We start from the raw sequence: 21,924 nt of genomic DNA, 5'->3' as shown, positions 1-21,924 counted from the left end.
GGCTCTTGTTCCTGTCTGTAATAGGGCATGTGGTCGTCTATTTATACATACCTAAGTGTGTTTAGGTCGGCCTCACTGGATCCTTGTTGCTTGAGGGCAGAGACCATGCCCTGGGTCTTCAGATCGCCTCTGCCACCTGACTCCCCACTCCAGGACTCACCTCATACTAGACACCTCCACACAGCTGGCCACAGTTGAGGCAGACAGCTCCAGGAGCTGGAGAGAGGAGGGGGACACAGCTGAGCGCGTTCCTGACAGTCACAGTCTGTCTGCTACGGTTGTGTGTCGCAGTTGCTGATCCATTACTATGAGGGACGAGACTGAGTACAAGTGCCTTTTCTCCTGTTGTGTCTTTTCTCCCAACCATAGGCCCTGGGGGTTCCCGGTGGAGAGATTATGGCGCCTTGGCTATCATCATGGCAGGAATTGCATTCGGCTTTCACCAGCTGTACAAGGTAAGCCTGCTCTTCCCTGTGGCCCCGCCTTGGCTTTCAGCCCTGTCCCCCCTGCCCCCCATCTGGAGGTTTGTCTGGGGAGAGGCCCTCAGCCCTGGAGTGTGATGGCAGGAGGGGGTTTTTGTAGGGGCAGGGTGTACTGAGAAACACACTCTGGAGGAGGACGTCTGGCTCCAGTCCAGGTCCTGCCCCCACCTGCATGGGTGCACTTGGTAGGTTCAGACACTGCCTCATCTACTGGCACTTCTCCTCAAAGTCCCTGCTCTGCAGGGTGACTATGGGACCCATTGATGGACAAGCCACATCAGCGCTTAGAAGAGTGCCCAGCACATCAAGAGCAGTCGGTAAATCTTTGAGAGACGGAATGACATGATGGTTAAGAGTGTGGACGCTGGAGCCCAGCTGCCTGTGTTGCATCCTGGCTCTGCCACTTAGTAGCTGTGTGATCACAGGCTCTGTGGTCTCATCTGTAAAATGGGGACAGTAGTGCCTGCCTCCTGAGGCTGCTGTGGAGCTGAAAGGAGTTGGTGCTGCTTTGGAAAGTGCTCTGTGCCTGGCACGTGGGAAGCACTCTCTGTGCTATTGTTCTATCTTAGTATTTAAAACTAGCTTTGAGAATCCAGTGTGATCATATTTATGGGATCTACTTTTTGTCTCCTATGTATTGTATTGGCATCTATATAAATCTAGGATTTTTTCCCAGACTCCATGGTCAACTGTCAGGATCCCAGAGTTCACTGCTTACAGCAGAACTGCAGGCATGAAGTGAGCATTTACTTCCTTGATTCCAGATACTAACTACCAGATCCTAATGTTGATCTGAAACAAATGAGTCTTTTCCAGAAGATGCAGAGCCAGGGTAGGTCCCCAGAGATGAGATGAAACAGTGGCCAGAGGACTTACCCTCTGCTGGCCCTGGAGAGAAGCCCCTTTCCTTCTGCTGCCGCCTGCAGCTCCAGCCCTTGTTTACAGACTTTTTAAAAAGAATGTGAATGAGTACCCAGTCTCACTGCTGTAACTTTCAGTATGTATGTGAAACATGTTTGAACAGTGCAATCTGAGGTTCTTAATTTTTGACTTAGTGCAAAAGCTAATGACAGAGTTGTAGCAGATTATAATTTTTTCAGTGTAACAGCTATTCTTGGAGTTGGACATTTCCGTGTCAGAAATCCAGAGGCACCATGTTCTGGATCCTGGGACTTTTCCCTCTCACCCCATGCCTCCCCATACCTTGTGTACTAAAAGCCTGTTTCCAGTCACTTAACTGCATACAATCACCAAGAAGAATAAAATGCTAAGTCGCAATTCTCAAATTAACGTCCCGGCTCTCCTAAGCAGTACCTAATCGTCACACGGCTGCCCTCCGACGGGCTGTGATCTGGTAGAAACGGAGAGCGTAGCTGCCCTGGGAGCAAAGCAGAGAGATCATCAGTTGTTTCCATGAAGCTCTGATCTTCACTCTCTGGTTTAAAAAAGAAAAGAGACTTTGGAAGATCAGTCACAGTGGTGACAAGAGAGCCACTAAAACACCTGCTAATAGTTTCTTTAAATTAAAAAAAAAAAAAGAGGTAAGAAACTGTCTTCTTGTTTTATAAATAGGGAAAGATTTAGGCTGGGGTTGTGTATGTGCTCCTTCCCTTGGCATTTCTGATCTCAGAAATGGAATTTTTAGTTCGTTACATATATAAGAATTTCTTGACTTTTATTCTTAGGAAATTTTCAACCTGGAACTAAGGCTGCATTTGATGAGTTTCAGCCCAGTTGTGGGTAATAACTCACATGGTGGTTGGAAAGCACTTTGCAAAATAGAGAGTGCGTCTACCCGTATGCTAAATAACGATCCTCACTTAGAGTGGCTCTTGAGATGAGTTCTCCCACAAACCCCTGTGAGAGACATCCTTTTCCTTCCCCAATACGGAAAGCTTAATGGATAAGTTGCTGTCTTTTTTCCTATCTGGGCCCCGAATGGAGTAGGAACCAAAGTTCTCCTTTGGTCACACCTGCCAGGCCTGCGCTGTGCTGCCTTTAGTGTCATCCCACTGAAGTTGTTGACTGGTCTCACGCTCCTGAAATGGGAGGGTGCCAAGTCCTGAGCTTTTGGAGTTCAGAGCACAGGTTCTTTCATCCAGCTCTCCCCTCGGGCACCCTATTGCCCACCTTCCACCCCTTTATACCGCAAAGCAGGCAACCAGTTTCCAGCTGCCTTCTTCCTGAATGTTCCAAGACCCTCATCTTCCCCTAGTCTGGGCTCCCCACAACCTGGCTCCCTCGTTTGATTGCCTCGCAGCGTCAGCTTCCTTTTCCCCCATGGTCAGTTTCTTCTGGTTCTGCCCCTTCCTCTCCCTTTTGCCCCCGTGTCTCAGTTCTGGGGGAATTTGACTGTATTTGGCTCTTATCCGAAGGAAGCTTGTTCTGAGGATTCAAGGCTTAGCTTAGAAAAAGACTGAGGTGACTTCTTTTGATGGCCTCAGAATATCCATATATTACCCCCCAGTAAAAGAACCAAAGGTCCCAGAAATCTGTTGTGGATTTTCATCTAGTTTCTCGAATAATTTTTTGCCTATTTAATTTTATTCATTTACTTCTGAATGGATAATTCATTCACATGCTTCAAAACGTTAAAGGTTTAGAAACGTATACAGTAAAAAGCTTCCCTACCCACTGGTCCGTGGAGGCCACCAGTGGTATCACTTTCTTATATAACCTTCAACATTTTTATCTTACAACTTTTAAAGTAGAATTTTAAATATTTTTGTTGCAGAAGTGTTATATGTAGCACCATAAGAAAACTAAGAAATGAACGAAGAATTCGCCATCACAATAGATCACATTGATTTTTTGTGTCCCTATTCCCTGGTCCTTATTCAGACAGAATTTTCACATGGTTGTAATTGAAGTCTGTAACTTTTGAATATCTTGTTCATTTACGGTGTTTGCCTAGAGTTTTCAAAACCCCGGGGTGACAGAAAGTTGGTCCGCAGAATTTCAGAGATTGTTGGAGAATAACCCCATGTATGTGCCCATTCCTCACGCCCACCCTGCTTCTTGTAGAAATACCTGCTCCCCCTCATCATGGGCGGCCGAGAGGACAGGAAGCAGCTGGAGAGGATGGAGGCGAGTCTCTCGGAGCTGAGTGGCAGCGTGGCACAGACAGGTAAAGATTAATGACTCCATCAAGTCACCCCTCAGAGCCTTCTCCAAGCAGCCCCTTCTCTGCCCCCTCCCCTTGCCCCTCCGTCTCCACTTTATGTGGTGACTTCATTTATCTGCTCTGAGAATCTGTTCACATTTGCAAATGAAGCCGCCGTCATTTCGGTTTAATTTGAAATTGCTTGTTTACTGTCGGCGCGGCCTCAATTAATTATGTTTTTACGGAAAGGCTCCCAACCTCAGAATATTAATAAGGGGAATAAAATGACAGCCTTTCTAAGGGCTGTAAAGTTCATTTTTAATTTCTGCTTCTATGAGGTTTTCAGGGGGGTTTTCAGCGAGTTCCCCCCTTCCCTCTAAGAATCCAACACAGGGTCAAGAGAGGCTGTAATTACTGTGGCTCCCGGGACCCCGGCCACCTCCTCTGTCATCGACTCCACCAGGCTTGCGTTCATTACCCAGTGCCCCAATGATGGTCCAGATTAGCTGGGACCTGTCGCACCAGAGGTGGCTTTTCTCCTTTATAAACTTGTTTACTAGGTGGAGGCTCTGAATCTAAAAACTCAGGCAAGTGAGAGAGCCGCTGCCCCAGGCAGCAGTCTGTCCCTCCGGGGCCCATTTGCAAAGCACTCCAAAACCTGGTGGTGTGGTGGTGGCCCCAAGGCCCAGGCAAGGTCACATGACACTGGGGAGCTCTAGCCTCCTTGGGTTGAGTGGAGAGGGTAGGAAGGAGCAGTGGGGAAATGGGATTTGCAGTTTTTAACCACTCCTGGCTATTGTGGAGACCTGAGATGTGTCTCTTCCAGGGTTGGAGACTTTCCGTGAGTTCCATAAAGACACAGCGAGGCCCGTGAGATGAGGGATGCAGACGTTACAGAAGTTGGAAGAGCCAAGCAAATCATGAGCAGATATAATTAGAGGGGAGAGGTTTTGGATGGATATACTGTTGACCATGGACAACAACACAATAGGAAGATAAAGTAGAAATACTAGAGGTTAGATGCAGTGCAGGTGGATTACCCAGAGTGCAGATAAATTACACGGATGGAGGGGATGTCTGCAGATAAATTAGATGCAGCAGCTTAAGGTGTGTGGACAGAGAGAAGGAAGAATCGGTGTGTATCATTTAACGGAGATGCACTGCTCTCTCCTCCCAGTGACTCAGTTACAGACAACTTTAGCCTCGGTCCAGGAGCTGCTGATTCAGCAGCAGCAGAAAGTCCAGGAGCTCGCCCATGAACTGGCCACAGCCAAGGTACTTGTCCCTGACTCTCTGGTCCTTCCAGGTCCAGGTCTACCCTGCATGGCTCTCTGCTGTCGTCCTTTGTGCCCAGTTTGCTACGTTCTGTGGGGTCTGACTTTGCCTTTTCCCACGCTGATTGCACAATAGGGGCCCACACCACCCTTGTAGAGAAAGGAGGCAGTCACCCTGTGAGTGGCATGGTATTCAGTGATCGAGGCTGTCCTTTCTGTCTCTGTGTCACCTCCCAATAGGAGGGAGGAAAAGCAGCTCTCTGCCTGTGGCCTTCCTATGACAGCACACACCTCAGCTCTGGAGGCATTCACTGTAGACACAGAGTGGTCTCTACCTGCAGATTAGGTTACAGGTCACAGCATTTCCAAGAACGATTCCAGGGAACAGGGTGGGAGGTGTGCCAAGGCACTGGGCTAGGCTCTGCTGCAGTGGTAGATTTTCAAAACCCGGGTCTCAGGAAGTCAGGTAACCCCTAAAGGAATATAGAACCAACTGGGATTGACTAGGCCGGTTTCCAGTCCTCACTTCCACACCTGAAGCTGTCTTGGCAAAATCAGACCCTGGGATCAGATCGCCTGGGTCAAAATCCTCCTCTGCCGCATGCCAGCCATGTGACCACAGGCAAGTTACTTAATCTCTCAGAGTCTTAGTTTCCTCGTCTGTAAAATGGAGCTATAATGTGCCTCCTTCAGTGTGTGTTTACATGCTTAGAGCAGTGCCTGGCTCCAGTCGCTCCCAGGATTTCACTCTCTGGCCTGGGTTCTGTGAGTGTGTGACAGGGTCATTCCTGAGCAACTGTCTTGGATGGTGGTCCAAGGAGACAGTGGTCCAGTGTCTCCAGGGCGTCCACTGTCCTCCCCACTCCATCCCCTTCTGTTCTGCTTTCTGGCGGCTTCCATGCAGCCCTTGCTGTGAAGGATCTCACTCTGAGTGGCTCTCCCAGGGGAAGCGCTACCCCAGTGCACAACGAGGTGTGAGCCAGCGCTCAAATCTTTCGCGTTTGCAGAACCCAGCAAAATTGGAATCTTTCCATTTCCAATGGAATCTGGGATATGCCTCCTGTGAAGAGAGGGCCCGAGAATACCCTCCTTGGATCCGCCCCCCACAGAGGTGCTGCTTGCACCTCCTCCTCTGGGCTCTGGTTGGCAGTGGTGCACACTCCCCGGGGGCAGGCCAGCAGCCTTAAAGCAGCGTGAAGGCCAGCCCATTCCCCTCTATTATCTTTTGGAGAGGTGGCCTGCCAATGGCAAAAGCCATTCCGGAAATTGGAAAACTGTTTTCAGACCTCAAGCATTAAGATTAAGACCACATGTTGCATTTTGAGGGGAGGGGGCCCAGGATTGTGCTTGGTGGTTGAAAGCCACCTCTGAGAGTTTCCTTTGCTTTTTTTCTGTTGCCCCCTGCCCATCCCCACCCCTCTCATTCTGTCCTGCACTGAAGTGGGGCTCGCTGGTTTGGTATCTAAACCTGTATGTGTGAAGACTTTGGTTACCCCGTAAACCAAAGGCCCAGAGCTGTGTTTTCTCAGCTGTAATGTAAGTTTTTGTCTCTGGCTTCCAAACTCCTACTGCAGCTCTGTAAAAAATTAAAAAGAAGAGCGTTAAGTAATTTAAAAACCTACATAAAACTGAAGGCTGGGAGTTTTCTACAACTGTTTTTTAAAGAGACTGGCTAAAAAGCCCCAGATGTCAGATTTTATTTCTAAATCCTGGCATCTGGCACCATATGCGTTTGGAAATTTGAGTCCTTTGTAGGCCGGTGAGTGGAAATTGCTCCCTTGTTAATGGGCTGCTATAGCTTTCAAGGTCTCAGAGAAGCCAGAACAGTGGCTCCTGGATCTGCGCTGTCTGGTGGTCTGGAGTGGAGACCCTGGGGGGATGTGTGTGAAGGCGGCGGGTGTTTGTGGGCGCTCGCTCCACGGCTGCCTAGATTTTCTTTTCCAAGACCTGCAGGCCGCCCTGAGGAGCTTCTCCCTGCAAAGGTGTGCCCACCTGGGGTGCTTGCCTGGGTGGGGCCCCAAGCAGCCTCCATCCCATGTCAGAGGCTGGCTTCAGGCTGCCAGGAACACCCAGGGCTCCCCTCTGCCAGCCTCAGGCTCCTCGCATTCTCTTAAACCTACAGCTCGGGTTTTCTGTGTCAGGCCGGGTAGCTGTGTCAGGGAAGTGGGGGCCTTGCGTGATTACTCTGTGCACTTGAAGCCACCTCAAGGTGTCCTCTAATCTAGATGATACAGGCCTGCACGCCTGAGGCCATCACACCTGAAATTGGCCCATAAACACTTCACAGGCCGCTTGACCACTGGCAACTATCGTCTAGGGGACCACTGTTTGGGCTTTCTTCATCTCCATCTGTCTCAGCAGCATTTGCGAAAAAGAAAGGTGTGGATCTCTGAAGTTTATTTGGAAAACTGTCAAATTCCAAGGGGAAAGGTGTGCATGGAAGGATGGTGTTTGTCTGAGGTTACTGTGGCTGTGTCCTCCATGGGCTCTCCTCAGGGAATGCCTTGAGGTTAAGTCCTAGGATGGCCTCTTTCCCTCTGCTGAGCCTTCAGAGTCATCCCAAAAGAACGGCAGTGGATAGTATGGCCTGCAGGTCGTGGCTTTGCAGACAGTAGGGCAGGGTCTGGGACCTGACCTTACAGAGCCGGGAGCCACTGTCTGAGCAGCGGGTGGAAGTGCACGCTGGGTGAAGCCTGTCTTGGAGGCCTGCTTGAGATTCGAGCTGGGCACTGGGCTGGGCAGGTGCTCAGATGTCGCCCTGACCCTCCAGGCAGCTCTCAGGCTCCCGTACCTGTGGGTCGAGGCGGCTGCCTGTCTCAGCCCAGAGTGCATGTCTGTGTGTTGCGTGATTGTCTCTACAGGGCAGGGACTTAGGCAGAGGGGGTAGTTGGTGTCAAGATGGAATTTACTTGTTTTGTTTTAATGGGACATTTCAAACCACACAGAAATGAAGGGGGCCGCACAGTGAGCCACATGTTCCCATCACACAGCTGCAGCATGCTGCCTCGGAGCCGCTGCCTCCTCTCTGCCCACACCCCTACCCCCAGGTTATTTTGAAGCGCATCCCAGACAGCATGTCGTTCCATACTGCAGACACTCCAGTGTGTATTTCTAAAGGATAAGGGCTCTTTTGTTGTCGTCATTTTATTTTACGTCACCACAGTACCATTATCATACCTCAGTGTGTGTCATGATTCCTTAATATTGTCAGCTATCCGAGCAGGTAGTGTTAGGAGAATGTTTGTTTTTAGGGTGTTATCACCTAAGCAGGGAGACCCAGGCAAGCAGACCCCTGAATGGGCAGTGACAGAACCTTCCCAGGAGTCACCAGGCTGCACATAGGACACGGAATGCCCCCAGGTCCTGCCACTTGTGCCCAGCGTAGTGAAGCCGCAGCTCTCTAGCCACCCTGGCTGTTTGAGTTCCACGGGGCAGGAGGCAGCTGCCACTCTGATCCTTGTTCCCCTGTGTTTTGACTTTCAGGCCACCACATCTACCAACTGGATCCTGGAGTCCCAGAATATCAATGAACTCAAGTCGGAAATTAACTCCTTGAAAGGGCTTCTCTTAAATCGGTAGGAGGAGAGAAGGCTCACGCTTCTGTTCTGCTGCCAGCCTGGGACTGGGGAGTGGGAGCCCTTGGGGCCGGTCTGGCTGTCACGGGAGTGAGGGGTGTTGTCCCCAGGAGCTCCTGTCCATCCAGCCCCTGATTGAGCTGGTGATTCAGGCATTGATTGGAATCTTTTGAGCTTCTACTTTCTCTCACCAGTGGGCCTCCTTTCTCTCCCTGCTCCAGGGGGACAGTGCAGTGCCCACGAGAGTTTTGAAATGCAGGTAGTTTCTTGGCCCCGTCAAGCCCTGGTCAAGGACAGCTGGGGCCAGATCCTAGGACTTTGAGCAGAGGAGAACATCCTCATCTGAAAACGGGAGCTCCCGACAGGGCCACCTTCTCCTTCATCCTGAACCCTGGCTGGACCTCTCAGTGACAGCTTACTCCCAGAGAACATCCCCACAGAGGGCCTTAGTAGGAAGGGTTCTAGAATCAAGGTGGGGGCAGAAAGCAGTGCCTGTCTCCCCACCCCCAGCTTCTTTGGTCTCCCCCTGCTGTTCCTCTGCAGTGACAGCACCTTCTGTGAGCCCGACAGGAGGTCAGTGCAGCCCTGAATGGAGGGTGACCAACTTGTCCTGGCTTGCCCGGGATCGTCCCATGTCCCAGGAAGCGCTCAATTCTGGGACACCGGGATGGTTGACCCCCCCCCCCCAGCCGCAGGGTTCCCCAGGACACCTTGCTCAGGCTCTGGTTTCTCTGCAGGCCGGGGTTTAGTGGGGAGGGGAGGCAGTATGAAGGCAGAGGGTGGTGGGGTCGAGGATAGGGGGCTGGAGGGCTCTCGTGGCCCCAGCCAGAGAACCCAGTTCTCCAGGCCACCTTTTTCCAGGTCCTCTCTGAAGAAAAGAACGTAGTCTTGAGAGAGGTGTGACTGAGCTCAGGGGCAGCCAGAATGTTGTCATCAGGAGAAATCCTTTGTGTTTCCGAACATAGGAGACAAGGGCCTTTGAGGCCAGGGGGACAGAGAGTTAGAGTCAAGAAAACTGCAAAGTGAATTTCTTGTTAGCGTTCGTGCCACCTTCACCGTGTGCAGTCTGTGTCGTGGGATCTGAGGCGGAGGTGCTGTCCTAGGACCAGTGCTGGTGGGACAGTGCGGGGGGGCAGCCAGGGAGAGAGCAGGCCTTTGTCCTCTTGGCTCAGGCAGAGGTGGACCTGCCTGTCCTAGAGCTTGATTTCCAAGCTGTTGCCAAGCAGACCTGACCTCCCAGGTCCCTTCTGGAACGGCTTTGGTCTGGCCTGGCTGCTGGCCCGCGGCCCGCGGCAGAAACAGGAGTGGAGAACTGACTCTTCCCTGCCAACTGCTCAGCTCAGAGGTTTTTCTAGCAAAGTGCACCAGTGTTACCCTTCTAGCTGCGATGTTTCTAATCCTGAGGCCAATGGCCAGGCCCCCTTCGCCTTTGGCCCAGGCCATAGACAAGTGAGAGTCGAGGCCCAGGTATCTTGGGTTCCCAGTCCTCTGGCTCAGTCCTGCTTCCCCTTCTGGCTCCCCGTCCTCACGCATTCCCTCTCCAAAGACTGGAGGCTGGGCCATTGCTAAGGACCAGGGGGGAGGGGGCTCCAGGGCATGGCAGGCCCCTCAGGGCTGGCTGTCCAGCACCTGCAAGGAGGGGAGGGCCTGGCCCAGGGCAAGGAGGATCCGGGAGGTCCTCTGAGTGGGGCAGGGTGGTCTGTGGCAGCACAGGGCACCTCTGCCTTTTGTCTCAGCTGCTTCAACCCTCCTACTGGCCAAGAGTTCTAGTTCCTGAGAGGTGGGGGGCGGGGGGCGGGAGAGCTCAATTTGGTACCTGGTCCATGGCCCTGGGGGAGCTGCTTACTGTTGCTGAGCACTTGGGATCAGGAGAGTGTGGCTTTGCTGAGGATGGGAGCCCCAGGAATGCTGTCACCAACCCTGCCATCATCTCCCTTGTCTGCCAGGAGACAGTTCCCGCCGTCACCATCGGCCCCGAAGATTCCCTCCTGGCAGATCCCAGTCAAGTCGCCTCCACCCTCCAGCCCAGCTGCCGTGAACCACCACAGCAGCAGCGACATCTCGCCCGTCAGCAACGAGTCCACATCCTCCTCGCCCGTGAAGGAGGGCCACAGCCCTGAGGGCTCCACAGCCACCTACCACCTGCTGGGCCCCCAGGAGGAGGGTGAGGGGGTGGTGGACGTCAAGGGCCAGGTGAGGATGGAGGTACAGGGCGAGGAGGAGAAGAGGGAGGACGAGGAGGACGAGGAGGACGAGGACGTGAGCCACGTGGACGAGGAGGACTGCCTGGGGGTGCAGAGGGAGGACCGCCGGGGCGGGGACGGGCAGATCAATGAGCAGGTGGAGAAGCTGCGGCGGCCCGAGGGCGCCAGCAACGAGAGTGAGCGGGACTAGGGTGGTCGTTCAGCCTCTGGGGACATGGCCAGGCCCTGACTCCTCCTCTGGCTCTGGGAGGGCAGCCTTGAGCCGAGTAGGGAGCGCAGCTGTCACAGATTCCGCTGGGGCCTGGGCCCTGGTGTGGGGTTGCATTTCTGTCCACCCAGCCTCCTCTCGCCCGAACGCCAGCTCGGCCACGCCCGCCACTTCCTCAGCTCAGATGGGCCGTTAACTTTGTTCCCATGTCAGGCTGGGGGCGCCAAATTCTCTCGTCTCAAGCCCCCCTCAGCCACATCTCTTGGACAGACGTCTTGTCCAGGGTGTGTCTGCCGAGCGTCTTAGCTAACCTAACACCGTGCATGACAAGAGGTAGTTTTCTTACCTGACTCCTGACCCTCAGTGGAGGAGGAGCTGCGTTGATCTGGTGTCTGCTGTCCCACCGCCCCCCCTCCCCCACGCTCCTTCAGTCACTCTTGCCAGGGACCAAGGGGCTGTCTTGTGTTTCCAAAAGCCACAGCCCTGTGCTCCTCTCTGGGCGAGGGCCTTCCAGGGCCCGACAGCCAGGTCTTGCGCGACCGATGCCGCCCTTGTGTGCCTGTCCCAGCCCCACAGCGCCCTGTCGTCCTCCCGGATGAAATCACACTGCACTTCTGACGACCTCGCTTGCCGCGTCGTGGCTCAGCTACCCCCATGGCGAGACGTGGTTCTCACTCCCACGTCGGAGCCAGGCATCAGGGCCTTCCTTTCTGTCCCTCCTACCCAGAAACACATGTTCACTTGTGTGATCAGGTATAAGTTTCAGAATATAAGATACGACTGTATATAATTGTAATAAATACGAGTTGCCACTATTTAATTCCTGCCTGTGGCTGCCTGTCTGCTCATAGCACCCGAGCCTGGGAGGTGGGTCTCGGCTAAGGCTGTGCCAGGTGAGCCCTGGGGAGGGACAGGAGGGCATGTGGGGGGAACGCCTGGGCAGCCCTGCAGGTGGGCCTGATGGCTGGCAGCCCCTGCCTCCCCTGTCCAGCCCCTCCCCAAGGCAGGTCTCGTGGGCCGCTCACCCAGAGCTGGAGGGTTTCATCCTCAGTCCCGAGTGCCGAAGGGGCGACATTCTGATCCAGGAGGAGAAGGGACCTTGCGTTACTGTATATAGACCTGGTGTTGAGTGTGATGAGCTCTCCTTCCTTAAATGGATGAGTGTGCTCCCAGGAGAGAGTGTGTCTCGCTCTCTCTTCCTCCCCCGTCTCCTCTCCCGCTCTCCCTCCCTGTCTCCCTTTAACCTTCACACAGCATTTAGCTAAACCCAGAAAAACAGCGCAATGCTCCTGCCAAGGAGCGCTCGGCTCCCTCAAGCCCCCAGTGCTGTGGCCGGGGGTGGGGACAGAGGGCCTGGTCACGTCTCTCTGGGCTCCTTGTGTAGACAAAGGCCTTGGAAATGAAGTGCGGGGACAGTGGCCGCCCGCCGTGGCGGTGCAGCTCGGCAGCCGGTAGGTGTGCACCCCTCGGGCTGGCCGCCTGCCCCAGCCTCAGCCCGGCCTCCCGCCGCCCTGGCCCTGGGGAAGGAGGAGGCAGCGGGTGAGAGACTTGGCACTGGGGCTGTTTTGTCTCAGAAAACATTTCACCTCCTGCTTAGGCCCCTTTTGAGGGCTCCGGGCCCAATGCTCTGCCGCCCCAACATCAAACCCCTCCCTGACTGTTGGGCCTGGGGCACTCCCGAGGTGTCAGGTCGTGGGGATGTCGCCTTCTCTTTAACCCTCCTGAGTGTCCAGCCATCCGGCCTGGTTTCTCAGGTTTTGTCTTTGATGCTCGTAACATCTCATGACATCCGTGTGGTCCGTTTTCCCACCGTGTGCTCCCTAGGGACAAGCAGAGCCCACGTTGAGAGTCACCCCTGCCTCTTTGCCATCTTAGTCCCCAGGGGCCACCAGCCTCGCCTGGATGAGGACTCCCAGTGTCTGGGGAGCCGGGCAGGCAGACCTAACCACTGAGCAGAGGGCTGGGGCTTGGTCTGAAGCCCCCGTCTTTCTCCACAGGACAGGCCTCTGGGGGCTGGAGACAGGGTTTTCTGCACTCTGACCTCCTCAGTGAAAGAAACGCTGGGTCCTGTGTGAGCGGTCACGGGGGTCTCCCCCTTTAGCCTGGTGACCATTCGTCATTGTCTCTAACTTTCCAGACATTTCCGTGTACGATGGAACCAGACAGGGAGACCAGAGGGCAGATAGCCTGGAGTGGAGATGCAGCCAGAGCTGTTTGGGTGGGTGCAGCGGAAGGAGAGCTCCAGCAATGGCCAGGGAACCCCTGGCCCCCAAGAGAGAACTCCCTGGGGCATCACTGTCCCTGGGGCGGGGGCAGCGGGGCATCACAGGGCTTGTTCTTTCCAGCCTGGGTGGTCGGTGGGCCCGCACGTCCCTGGGGCTCACGTGCAGAGAGAAGCCTGGGCCCAGAGGCCTTTTGCCCTGCGGGTCCTATGCGCTGATTTCGGCTTTTGAGGACAGAGAGTCTGGCGTGATTTCAGGGAGAAAAAAAACCCCTCCCCAAAACGGCGTGAGTGCTGCCTAATAAAGGCAGCTGCCGGACAGAGGGAAAACAGCCCTTTGAAAAAAAGCCTTTCATTAGAAAAATAATGCATTTCATCCAAATAAGGTAAAAATATTTGGAATGGGGCAGAAGTGAGCAGCAGGCAGCGCCTGTCAGGCCCTTTCTGGAAAGGAGAAGATTATTAAACTCAATTACAATGTATTTTTGTAAAGTGTCTTTTAGGAAAGAACTCACCCCAGTGCTGAGAGGCTGCAGGACGGCCCTCCTGGCCCCAGGGTCTCCCAGCCACCTCACTGTGACTTGGTGGCCCTGCCCTGGCAGCCCCAGCACTCTGTGGGTGTTAGCGACACCCCCGGAGCAGGCGAGGTGGCAAGGGAGCATCCCTGGGGCTGCTGCTCCATCTGCCTGTCCCGGGTCAGCCTCCTTTGGCAGAGGGGCCATACAGACGCGGGCTGGGACCCCTGGCTGGGAAGGGGAGCGTTCTGGATGAGGGAGAGGGGATGCTGAGTTTGTAAATGTGCTTTTTTTTTCATATTGTGGGAGTACATCTCAGATGTTTAAAAAATCCAGTCAATATAGAAGGGAATAGAGTGAAAAATCCCCCTTCCGCCTCTCCTTTCGGTTTCACAGGTGTGCTTAGTCTCTGTCTCTCTCCTTTTGAATAAAAACGGGAACTCCTCTTCACGGTGTTGTGTGACTTGCTTGTGTCACTGAAGAGTGAATCGTGTCCTTGGGGGCTCACGTCAGGTGGGAGTGGAGGGTTCTGCAGAAGGCTCCTCTCCGCGCGCCTCTGTGCCCAGCCAGGAGCGCTGAGATGCTCCTCCTCAGGCCTGGACCCTGACCTCCGGCTCCACTGGTGACTGCCGCCGCCCCAGCCCAGCCCTCTGCAGTCCCGTTCCCCACCCCAGCCCAGCGCTGCCCCGCCCCTGCCCTGCCCTGCCCTGCCCCAGAAAGGAAGGGCAGGCAGGAGACATTTTCTGAGCCTGACAGCCCAATCCTGAGGAGTTTACTTAATCCTTGCTGTTTCTTCATCTGTTTGTTTAAAATTGTTTTTGCCAAGGCACTCAGAGAAAAGTGTCACAGGCTCCAGAGCAGACGCAAAGGCACCAGTGAGACCCTCCAGGTGGGGGTGGCTCAGCCTCAGGTGAGGTGCTCTCTTGGGGGTAGACCCCAGTGCTGGCTGACCCCTCGCTGGCCCCTGCTCCTTCCCCCTGCACAGATGTTTCCCAACCCAGGATCCGCTGCCGCCTGCCAGGGGCAGTGCCTGGGCAGATGCCTCCAGGGCGTGGTGCTGCCGTGTGACCGCCACCTGGTCTGCTGGAGAGCTGGCACAGGCCAACACCCAGGGCCCGAGTGGGGGCCCCGGCCTCTGCCGCCCCCAGCCCCCAGCTCAGGACTCTCGGGCACTCTTTCTAAGGTCGAACCAGTTTGAAATCTCCAGCATTCTTGGTGCATTTCACTTGAATCATGAACAAACCTTAATAGTTTGCTTTCATTGAGCATTTTAAACTTCATGCTTTTCTAGAAAAAGTGAGATTTTATCGTGTCATAAGGAGAATTCCTGAAGGCTTTCCCTCCTGCCTGACAAGTCCTGAAAGGATCTTCCTTCAGGTGACGGGCCCACGTTTTTAAATACACCTTGGGAACTCGGGCGCCTCGCTCTGGGCTTCCCCGGCCCGGCCGCCCCGGGAGAATGGGCTCCAGGGCATCAGCAGTTCCAGGGATGCCCTGTAGGTCCAGGCTGTGGCAGCCGGGCCTCGGGGAGGTTCTGGGCAGGGCTGAGCAGTGAGAAGTCAGGGCAGGGCCTTGGGGTTTTTTGGCGGGGAAAAGGCCTTGGACTTTCCAAGGCCGTGGTGTCTCCCCCGATTGGCATGAGCTGCGGGGCTCACAGGAGGAGAAGCAGCTAGGTCTGGCTGCTCCAGCCGCCATGTGCCTCCTGTGCTGGCTGTGGGCCTCCTGGGAGGCACTTCCTGTCTGACCTGTCCCAGAGGGTGGGGTGGCTCCTCCCAGTAGGGTGGCACAGGCCTGGTCCTTGTTCGTTTCCCACTGTGTCCCCAGAACTCCAGCCTGTCTGAGGGGTCCTGCCGCCCACCCTGCTTCCTAGAGGCCTGACCCAGACCTTGGGCCAGCATCCCTCCATCTACCAGCCCCTGTGCCCTGGCCCTGGGCCAAGACAGCCTCTGAGGCCAGGGGCAACTCTCATGAAGGTGGATGGACAAGCTGCCTTTGCCCAGATTCACTGGTCGTGCTGGCTCCGCTGCCTGGGGGGAGGGCGGCCCTGTGGCTGTGGGTCCGGGTGGGCTAGGGCAAGGCCGCTTGTGAATGCCCAGGCCTGGCTTCTGTGGTTGACTCAGCTGCGGTAGCACCCAAGCTGGGCCAGGTCGTGGGAGGTGGGCAGGCCACTGAGCTCAGCACCAGCCCGTGCAGCTGGTTCTGGCTCTTTCCAAGAGGTTACAAAACTCTTGAATTTGCCCCAGTTTGGGTGTAGGAGCATCACACCACCACAGCTAATTAAATCTCAGAATGAAAACATGTTTAACTGCAATTCCAACTGATTCCAACAAGCCACAGGGAGTGTTGTGGGGCCTGGGCCCACTCCACACCCCTGGGGTGGGGCACCGCGGCAGCTGCAGGCCCCTCCTTCTTGGAGGTGGGCGACACTGTCTCTGAGGGTGAGCTCCTGATGGGCGTGGTGGGCGCTTCTCTCGTCTGGGGCATTGCGTGGGATCGGGGCAGCGCGTTGGCCTGGTGCAGCATCCTGTTGGGTCACAGGCCCTTGTTCCCCTGAGGCTCTTCTGAGGAGTGCCCTGAAACCCAGTGCCCCCTTCCCTGCCCTGGACACGGGGCCCTCATGATCCGTTGCCCTGGGTCCTGGCGCCTGCCCTGTCCTGAGTGTAGCTTGGAAGCTGGCCGTGCCCGCCTCTAGGCAGGGCCTCCCATCCACTGTGTGTGCGTCTGCTGTGGTCCATCCGGGCCTAGAAGACCTGGGGGCAGTTTTGTGGAGTCTGCCCTGAGTATCCGTCCTCCCTCCCCTGGGCCCCAGGAGTCCCCGAGACAGCTGAAGTTGGAGCCCCCAAGAGCTGCCCCCGAAGGCCTCTGTGGGCCCTGCCCTGCTGCCCCCGAGGCAGTGCCCAGAGGGAGCCCTGTGGTCACACCCCCACCCGTCGGCGGAGGGCCGGTTTGGCTCCCTGCCTCCCCTTGGGCCCCACGGGAGGCTGCTCAGCCCACCGGGCCTCTGAAGCTCCAATAATGGTTTTAATTTGTTGAACTTGTGTTTTATCCCATAAATTAGTCACTGTTTTATTTAACAGAATCGAGATATCCACAAACAATAGGCGAGTTCCAACTTGAACATTTTAATAAGACAGAAAAAAGTATATATTTTAGAGTCTGTTACAAACATATTTATGTAAATAGCCTGTGGGCTGCGTTCCAGGAGGAAAGAAGAAAGGGTTAGGCCTCTGAGCTGGCGCTGCGTGAGAAACAGCTTTCATAGGGGAAGCGACACAGAGCAGGGCGCTAGGAGCGGTGCAGACCCTCGGGGCTCCAAGGGCCAGGCAACCCCTGTGGCCGCTCCCCCTGCGTCCCTGGCCGCTGGTGCCCCCTGCGAGGTGCTGCTGGGACGTCTCCTTCCCAGCCCCTAGTTCCCTCCTCAGGAAAGTGGGTGTGCTCATTGCAGGGGTGTGACATCCAGTGAGATGCTCCTCAAAGTGGAAAAACTCGGCAGACCCCACAAGCGTCCCCTCCCCAAGGCCCTGGGATGCCTGGCCACCTGGAAGGAGGTCAGCTCAGGGCAAGGCTGGCAAGACAGTGCAGATGCTGAGGTTTCATGAGAGGTGGGTCACCATTTAGAAGTGTCGTGGCAAACGAGGTGTGAGGCCTGGTGGGAGTGCTCGCGCCACCCACGCTACTGAGGGAGCCCCCAGCCATGGTGCCACCAGGCCTGGGGCTGGTGGCTACAGACCCAGGAATCAGCCCCCTCTGGCTCTACCCCGACGTGCTCCAGGCAGGAGCCGAGCCAGCATCCGGATCAGATCCGGGTACGCGCCGTTCCCAGCCCGGGCAGGTCCCTGCAGGAAGGAGGAAGGAGCCGAGGGAGGAGGCAGAGGGATGCCCCTGCCAAGCGCCTGCCCAGTAGCCCTGCTGTGAGAGAAGGGGGCTGGCTGGGGGCCTGGGGGGGCCCGTGGAGCCTTTCCCTGAGGCTTCTATGCCAGTGGCTCTGCCCACAGGCGGCTCCCGAGCCTCACTCGAGGGCTTCAGGCAGGGTGGGGGGAGGCGGCCACCCTTCAGCCAGGCAGGGCCCAAGCCCCCCACTGTCTGTCCCCAGCAACCCAGGAGAACTTGGCCCGTTCCCAGGGGTGAAACTGGTTTGCCCCCTTCCCTGCCAGGTTTGAAGGGTGACCTCCTCCCTCCCTGCCTGGCACTCGGAGCTCGGCTGTGGCTGTGCTGCCTTGCACAGCTGGGTCACCGCCAGCCGCTTGGGGCTGATTTTAAAAATAAAAGATAACTTGATAGATTTTTTTCCAGTTTTTATTGAGTGAAAATGTCAAACCTTGCATCAGTCATGCAAAAAAAAAAAATCAAATAAATAAAACACATATATTAAATTTCTAATAGCACTAAATTCAAGTGGAAAAATATTCAGTTCTTAATAACCAGGTGCCGAGGAGACCAGATTCAAGTAATCAGAGCGCACGCTGTTCAGTCCGGTTCTCACGTTCTGCATTTTTTTGTCTCAAAACCTCTCTATATATCTCTATATATCTATATATGTATATACATATAGATATATACACACACATATGTGCATACATATTATTTTATATTTATATATATACACATACATAGTTATAAAACATTAAAAAGAGCATTGGTGGATCAAGCATTGTTTTCCCCACAGAAAGAAAATAAAACAAAAAATTACACATTAAAATTCAAAATGAGCTAGCAATGGCTTATAGTCCTAGTGTGCAATATGAAGGTTACAAAAGGCTAGACTTCGCACTGTAGGCGTCTTCTTTTTTTCTTTTTTTTTGTTTGATTTTGCTACATTGAAAAATGTTTTTTTTCCTTTACAAAACTCCTTGCACAGACTCAGCGGTTCGCGGAGGGCACGGAGTCTGGGCGCGTGCACAGCAGCAGCACATGGTGCCCGCAGAGTTCGGGAGGCTCTGGCAGGGGCTGTTTTAGAAACCGACTGGTTTCCTGTTGAATCAGGTACACTCCGTCTGACCACTCCTCCCTCCCTGCTCCCTCTCCAGTTCAGATGGTCCTGGCTTTCTGGCTGTGGGCAGCCAAGAGGACAAAAAAAAAAGAAAGAAAAAAGAAAAAGTAAACCACTGTCCCCCAGGCGGGTCGGGTGGGGTCGGGCTCCCCACGGAGATCTGCGGGGAGGTGGCTCCAGGTGACGGTCTGTCTCTCCACCAGGCTGGGCCTTGCTCTCTCCCTGTGGCCGCATCTCAGGGTCCAACCTGAGACGGGCTAGTGGCCTGGAGTGGGGAGAAGGCGAATAGGAGAAGCGTTGGGCAGCCTGCCCTTAGTCCCTGTCACCCTCAGAGCCACTGGCCGGGCATGTGCCTGCCAGGTGTCCCCCATCTAGGCTTCAGTGACCTCATCGTCTCCAGGAAGGGGGGATGTTTTGAAAAGGGAACCAAATCTGGGTGGGTTGCACTAGTAAAGAAGCATCCCAAACAAAATAATAAAACAAACTGGAAAAAAAAAAGCCCTATAAAGCCACACGCATAACCAATAGAGAAAAACTCAAATGTTAAATTAACTACAAACTTGTATCAACAGTAATAGTCCTTTTTTCTTGTCTCTACAAAATTCAAGTTAAAAGTTGGAATCACGCAGCTCCCATCAGTGCTAGTGTAAAGACAGCCAGCCTCAAAGGGGCAAGGCCTCTACACTGAATGCTAAACACGCCCACGTGAGCAATTGCACTGGGTCTCCAACCTCAGGGCTGGTCCGGAGGCGGGTCTGGGCGCTCGCTGCCCGCCTGCTGTTTTTCCTTTTTGTTCTATGTAGAATAATAACCTTCACAGGAAAAATACTGTACAACTTTCTCGCATTTTTTTCCATTTTGAATATTAAAGCCCCAAACAGTCGCATCTTTCCGTTCCCACCACCTGGGTGGCTGAGACCCCCTGCGGGCCCAGCACCCCGGCGCTGGCTGCTCTTCCGTTTGTGAGGAACCGAGCCCCCCTTTCACCGGGCGAGGCTGGGCTCTGGGAGGCACCAGGCAGGCCGAGGTGCGCCCTCCTGGGCTCCAGCCCGCGGGAACAGGTACCCGGCCAGCCTGCAGCGGGGGCAGAGTGACCGGAGCTCCAGGCTCTGCTAATTCCATGAGGTTTCCTCCGCGGTCCCTATAGTGTCACCCGTGCTGACGCCCGCTGCCCCGTCCCTCCCCCCGGGCGAGGAGGGAGGGTCTTAGCTGCATGAGTGGGAGGCCCGCCAGATGCTACAGGTGCCGGCCCGCCTCTGGTGGTTAGGGGCGGGGGTCGCCGTGACCCCCCTGCGCCCGTCCCAGTCCTGAGCAATGAGGAATCCCACCGGCGTGGTCGTGGGGCCCGGGATCCGGCCGCGGCGAGGGGCGCTTGGGGCAGCTGCCCGGTGTCTGCGCCCGCCTCGCCCTCGGGGACCCCTGCTCCCCGTCCCCACCCCGGACAAGAGCACCTTCAATTTCCCTGAAGAAGACCCCCCAACTGCAGCTAGGAAAGGGTCGTTCGGCAGCCTCTGTCCTTCCAGCCGCTAAGCTGCGGGCGGGCGGGCGCGGGGCGGCCCCGGAGCACCAGAGGGGGGCCCCCCGCCTCTGTCCTGAGACGGACTCGGGGTCCGGAAGCACCGGCGGGGCCGCGGGCCCACCCGGCGGCGGGGGAGCCCAGAGCCGGAGCGCCTCCCGACGCTGAACCACGACGAACACCTAGCTCTGTACAGAGGGAAGCTTTACATATAAATACCGTTTCTTACAAAATTAACAACAAGAGAATCGAGAGGCAGGATCCCGGGCGGCGGGGCGCCGCCCCCTCCCCTCGGCGGCCGGCCCGGGGTCAGGGCGAGGCGGCGGCGGGCGCGGGGGGCGCGGGGGCGCCCAGGGCCGCCAGCTCCGGGCTCCGCGCCCCCGGGCCCGCCGCCGCCTCGGGCAGCGACTCCTCCGAGTCGGTGCGCAGGTCCTCGTCGTCGTCCTCGTCCTCGTCGTCGTCGTCATCCTCCTCGTCGTCGTCCTCGTCGTCGTCGTCGTCCGCCTCCTCCTCGTTCAGCTCCAGCTCCTCCTCCTCGTCCTCCTGCGACGACTCCCCGGCCGCGGGGCCGAGCGCGGGTGCGGGCGCGGGCGCGGGCGCAGCGGGGCCGTCGCGGGCCCCGGGGGCGTCGGGCGGGCCGGGGTCGCCCGCGTCGCCCAGCCCCAGGCCCAGGCCGGCCGCGGCCGTCTGCAGGAAGAGCAGGGAGCCGCCCGACTCGGCGCCCAGCGACAGCGAGCCGTCCAGGCTGACGGCCGGGCCGGGCGAGGCGGCGGGCGGCTCGCCGCGCTCCTGCTTCTCGTGCTTGCGCTTATGCGAGTCCATCTGCGACATGCCCACGACCGTGTGGCGGCAGCCCGGGTAGGTGCAGTGGAAGTGCGAGCACTTGAGCTTGTACTTGCAGTCGGGCACGGCACAGTCGGCGCTGGAGCTGAACTGGCAGAAGCCCGCGGCGCTGATCACGTCCTGCTTGCCGTGGTGCTTGCGGTGCGCGGTGACCTTGGTGCTGTCGGTGCAGCGGAAGCGGCAGCGCAGGCAGTGGAAGTGCGTGCTGGTGCCCGAGAAGGGGCAGTCGGCGAAGTGGCAGCTGAGCGAGGCCTTGAAGCGCTTGAAGTCGTCCAGCACGAGGTTGTCCACGCGGTCGTGGTGCTGCGCGTGCTTGTACATGTGCGTGCGCCCGCAGAACTTGTAGCCGCAGTTCTCGCGCGTGCAGTGGTAGTGGGTGACCTTGAGCGAGAACTGGCAGGCCGCGTCCTTGCAGTCCTCATAGAGGTCGAAGCGCTGGAAGCCCTCCAGCATCATGCCCTCGTCCAGCATCTTGCGAGAGGAGGCCGTCTTGCGCCGCTTGCCAAACGGCGACATGTCCTCAATGATCCAGAAGCGCTTTTTGGCCCCTGAGGCTGTCGGCATGGAGATGGTGTTCCCTGGGGAGGGGTGAGGGAGGTCAGTGCCCATGTGGCTACCATTCCCAGGATCACTCCCACGCAGGGTCCCCGATCCTGGCATGGTGGCCAGACGGCAGCATTGAGGAATAACTCCTCAGCTTCCCCTGGCGCTGGGGGCTTCCCCATCCCCAGAATAGCCGGGGAGCCCCAGGCTTCCCCTTGCGTCATCCCGTCCTCCCGTCTGCAGGGTGACCGCACAGGCGTCTGCTCTGGGTGAGAGAGCAAGCAGCTCTGGGGGATATGATGGCTGCTTCCTGGCCAGTTTGGGTGGGAAGTGAGGACATGTCCTGGCGCTAATTGAAGCTGAAAGGGGAATCTAGGTCGGCAGAGTGTAATTATCCAAGTTGGACAGGGGCCAGGACACCATCACACCCCTGCTGCTAATGAGGGACAG

The 21,924-nt window shown here is 56.2% G+C and overlaps 2 protein-coding genes across 8 annotated transcripts in view; one reads left to right on the top strand and one right to left on the bottom strand.

Annotated features, from left to right (window-relative positions):
* The window catches only part of PEX14 (peroxisomal biogenesis factor 14), a 130,046-nt gene extending 118,380 nt beyond the window's left edge, over positions 1–11,666 (top strand). For both annotated transcript variants that reach the window (XM_008522104.2, XM_008522105.2), the window contains 5 exons: positions 370–455; positions 3,507–3,609; positions 4,763–4,860; positions 8,343–8,434; positions 10,381–11,666. In XM_008522104.2, coding sequence (XP_008520326.1) covers positions 370–455; positions 3,507–3,609; positions 4,763–4,860; positions 8,343–8,434; positions 10,381–10,828 — 827 coding nt within the window. In that variant the 3' untranslated portion in view covers positions 10,829–11,666. The remainder of the gene's footprint in view (positions 1–369; positions 456–3,506; positions 3,610–4,762; positions 4,861–8,342; positions 8,435–10,380) is intronic.
* Positions 11,667–17,941: 6,275 nt separating this feature from the next.
* Positions 17,942–21,924, bottom strand: part of CASZ1 (castor zinc finger 1) — a 150,163-nt gene continuing 146,180 nt past the window's right edge. For all 6 annotated transcript variants that reach the window (XM_070603399.1, XM_070603393.1, XM_070603407.1 and 3 more), the window contains one exon: positions 17,942–21,509. In XM_070603399.1, the coding sequence (XP_070459500.1) occupies positions 20,398–21,509 (1,112 nt within the window). In that variant the 3' untranslated portion in view covers positions 17,942–20,397. The remainder of the gene's footprint in view (positions 21,510–21,924) is intronic.

This window comes from Equus przewalskii, chromosome 2 (assembly GCF_037783145.1).
Source record: "Equus przewalskii isolate Varuska chromosome 2, EquPr2, whole genome shotgun sequence".
NCBI classification, from domain to species: Eukaryota; Metazoa; Chordata; class Mammalia; order Perissodactyla; family Equidae; genus Equus; species Equus przewalskii.
Note: the sequence above shows the minus strand (reverse complement) of the source record. Positions and strands in the feature narration are given on the sequence as shown.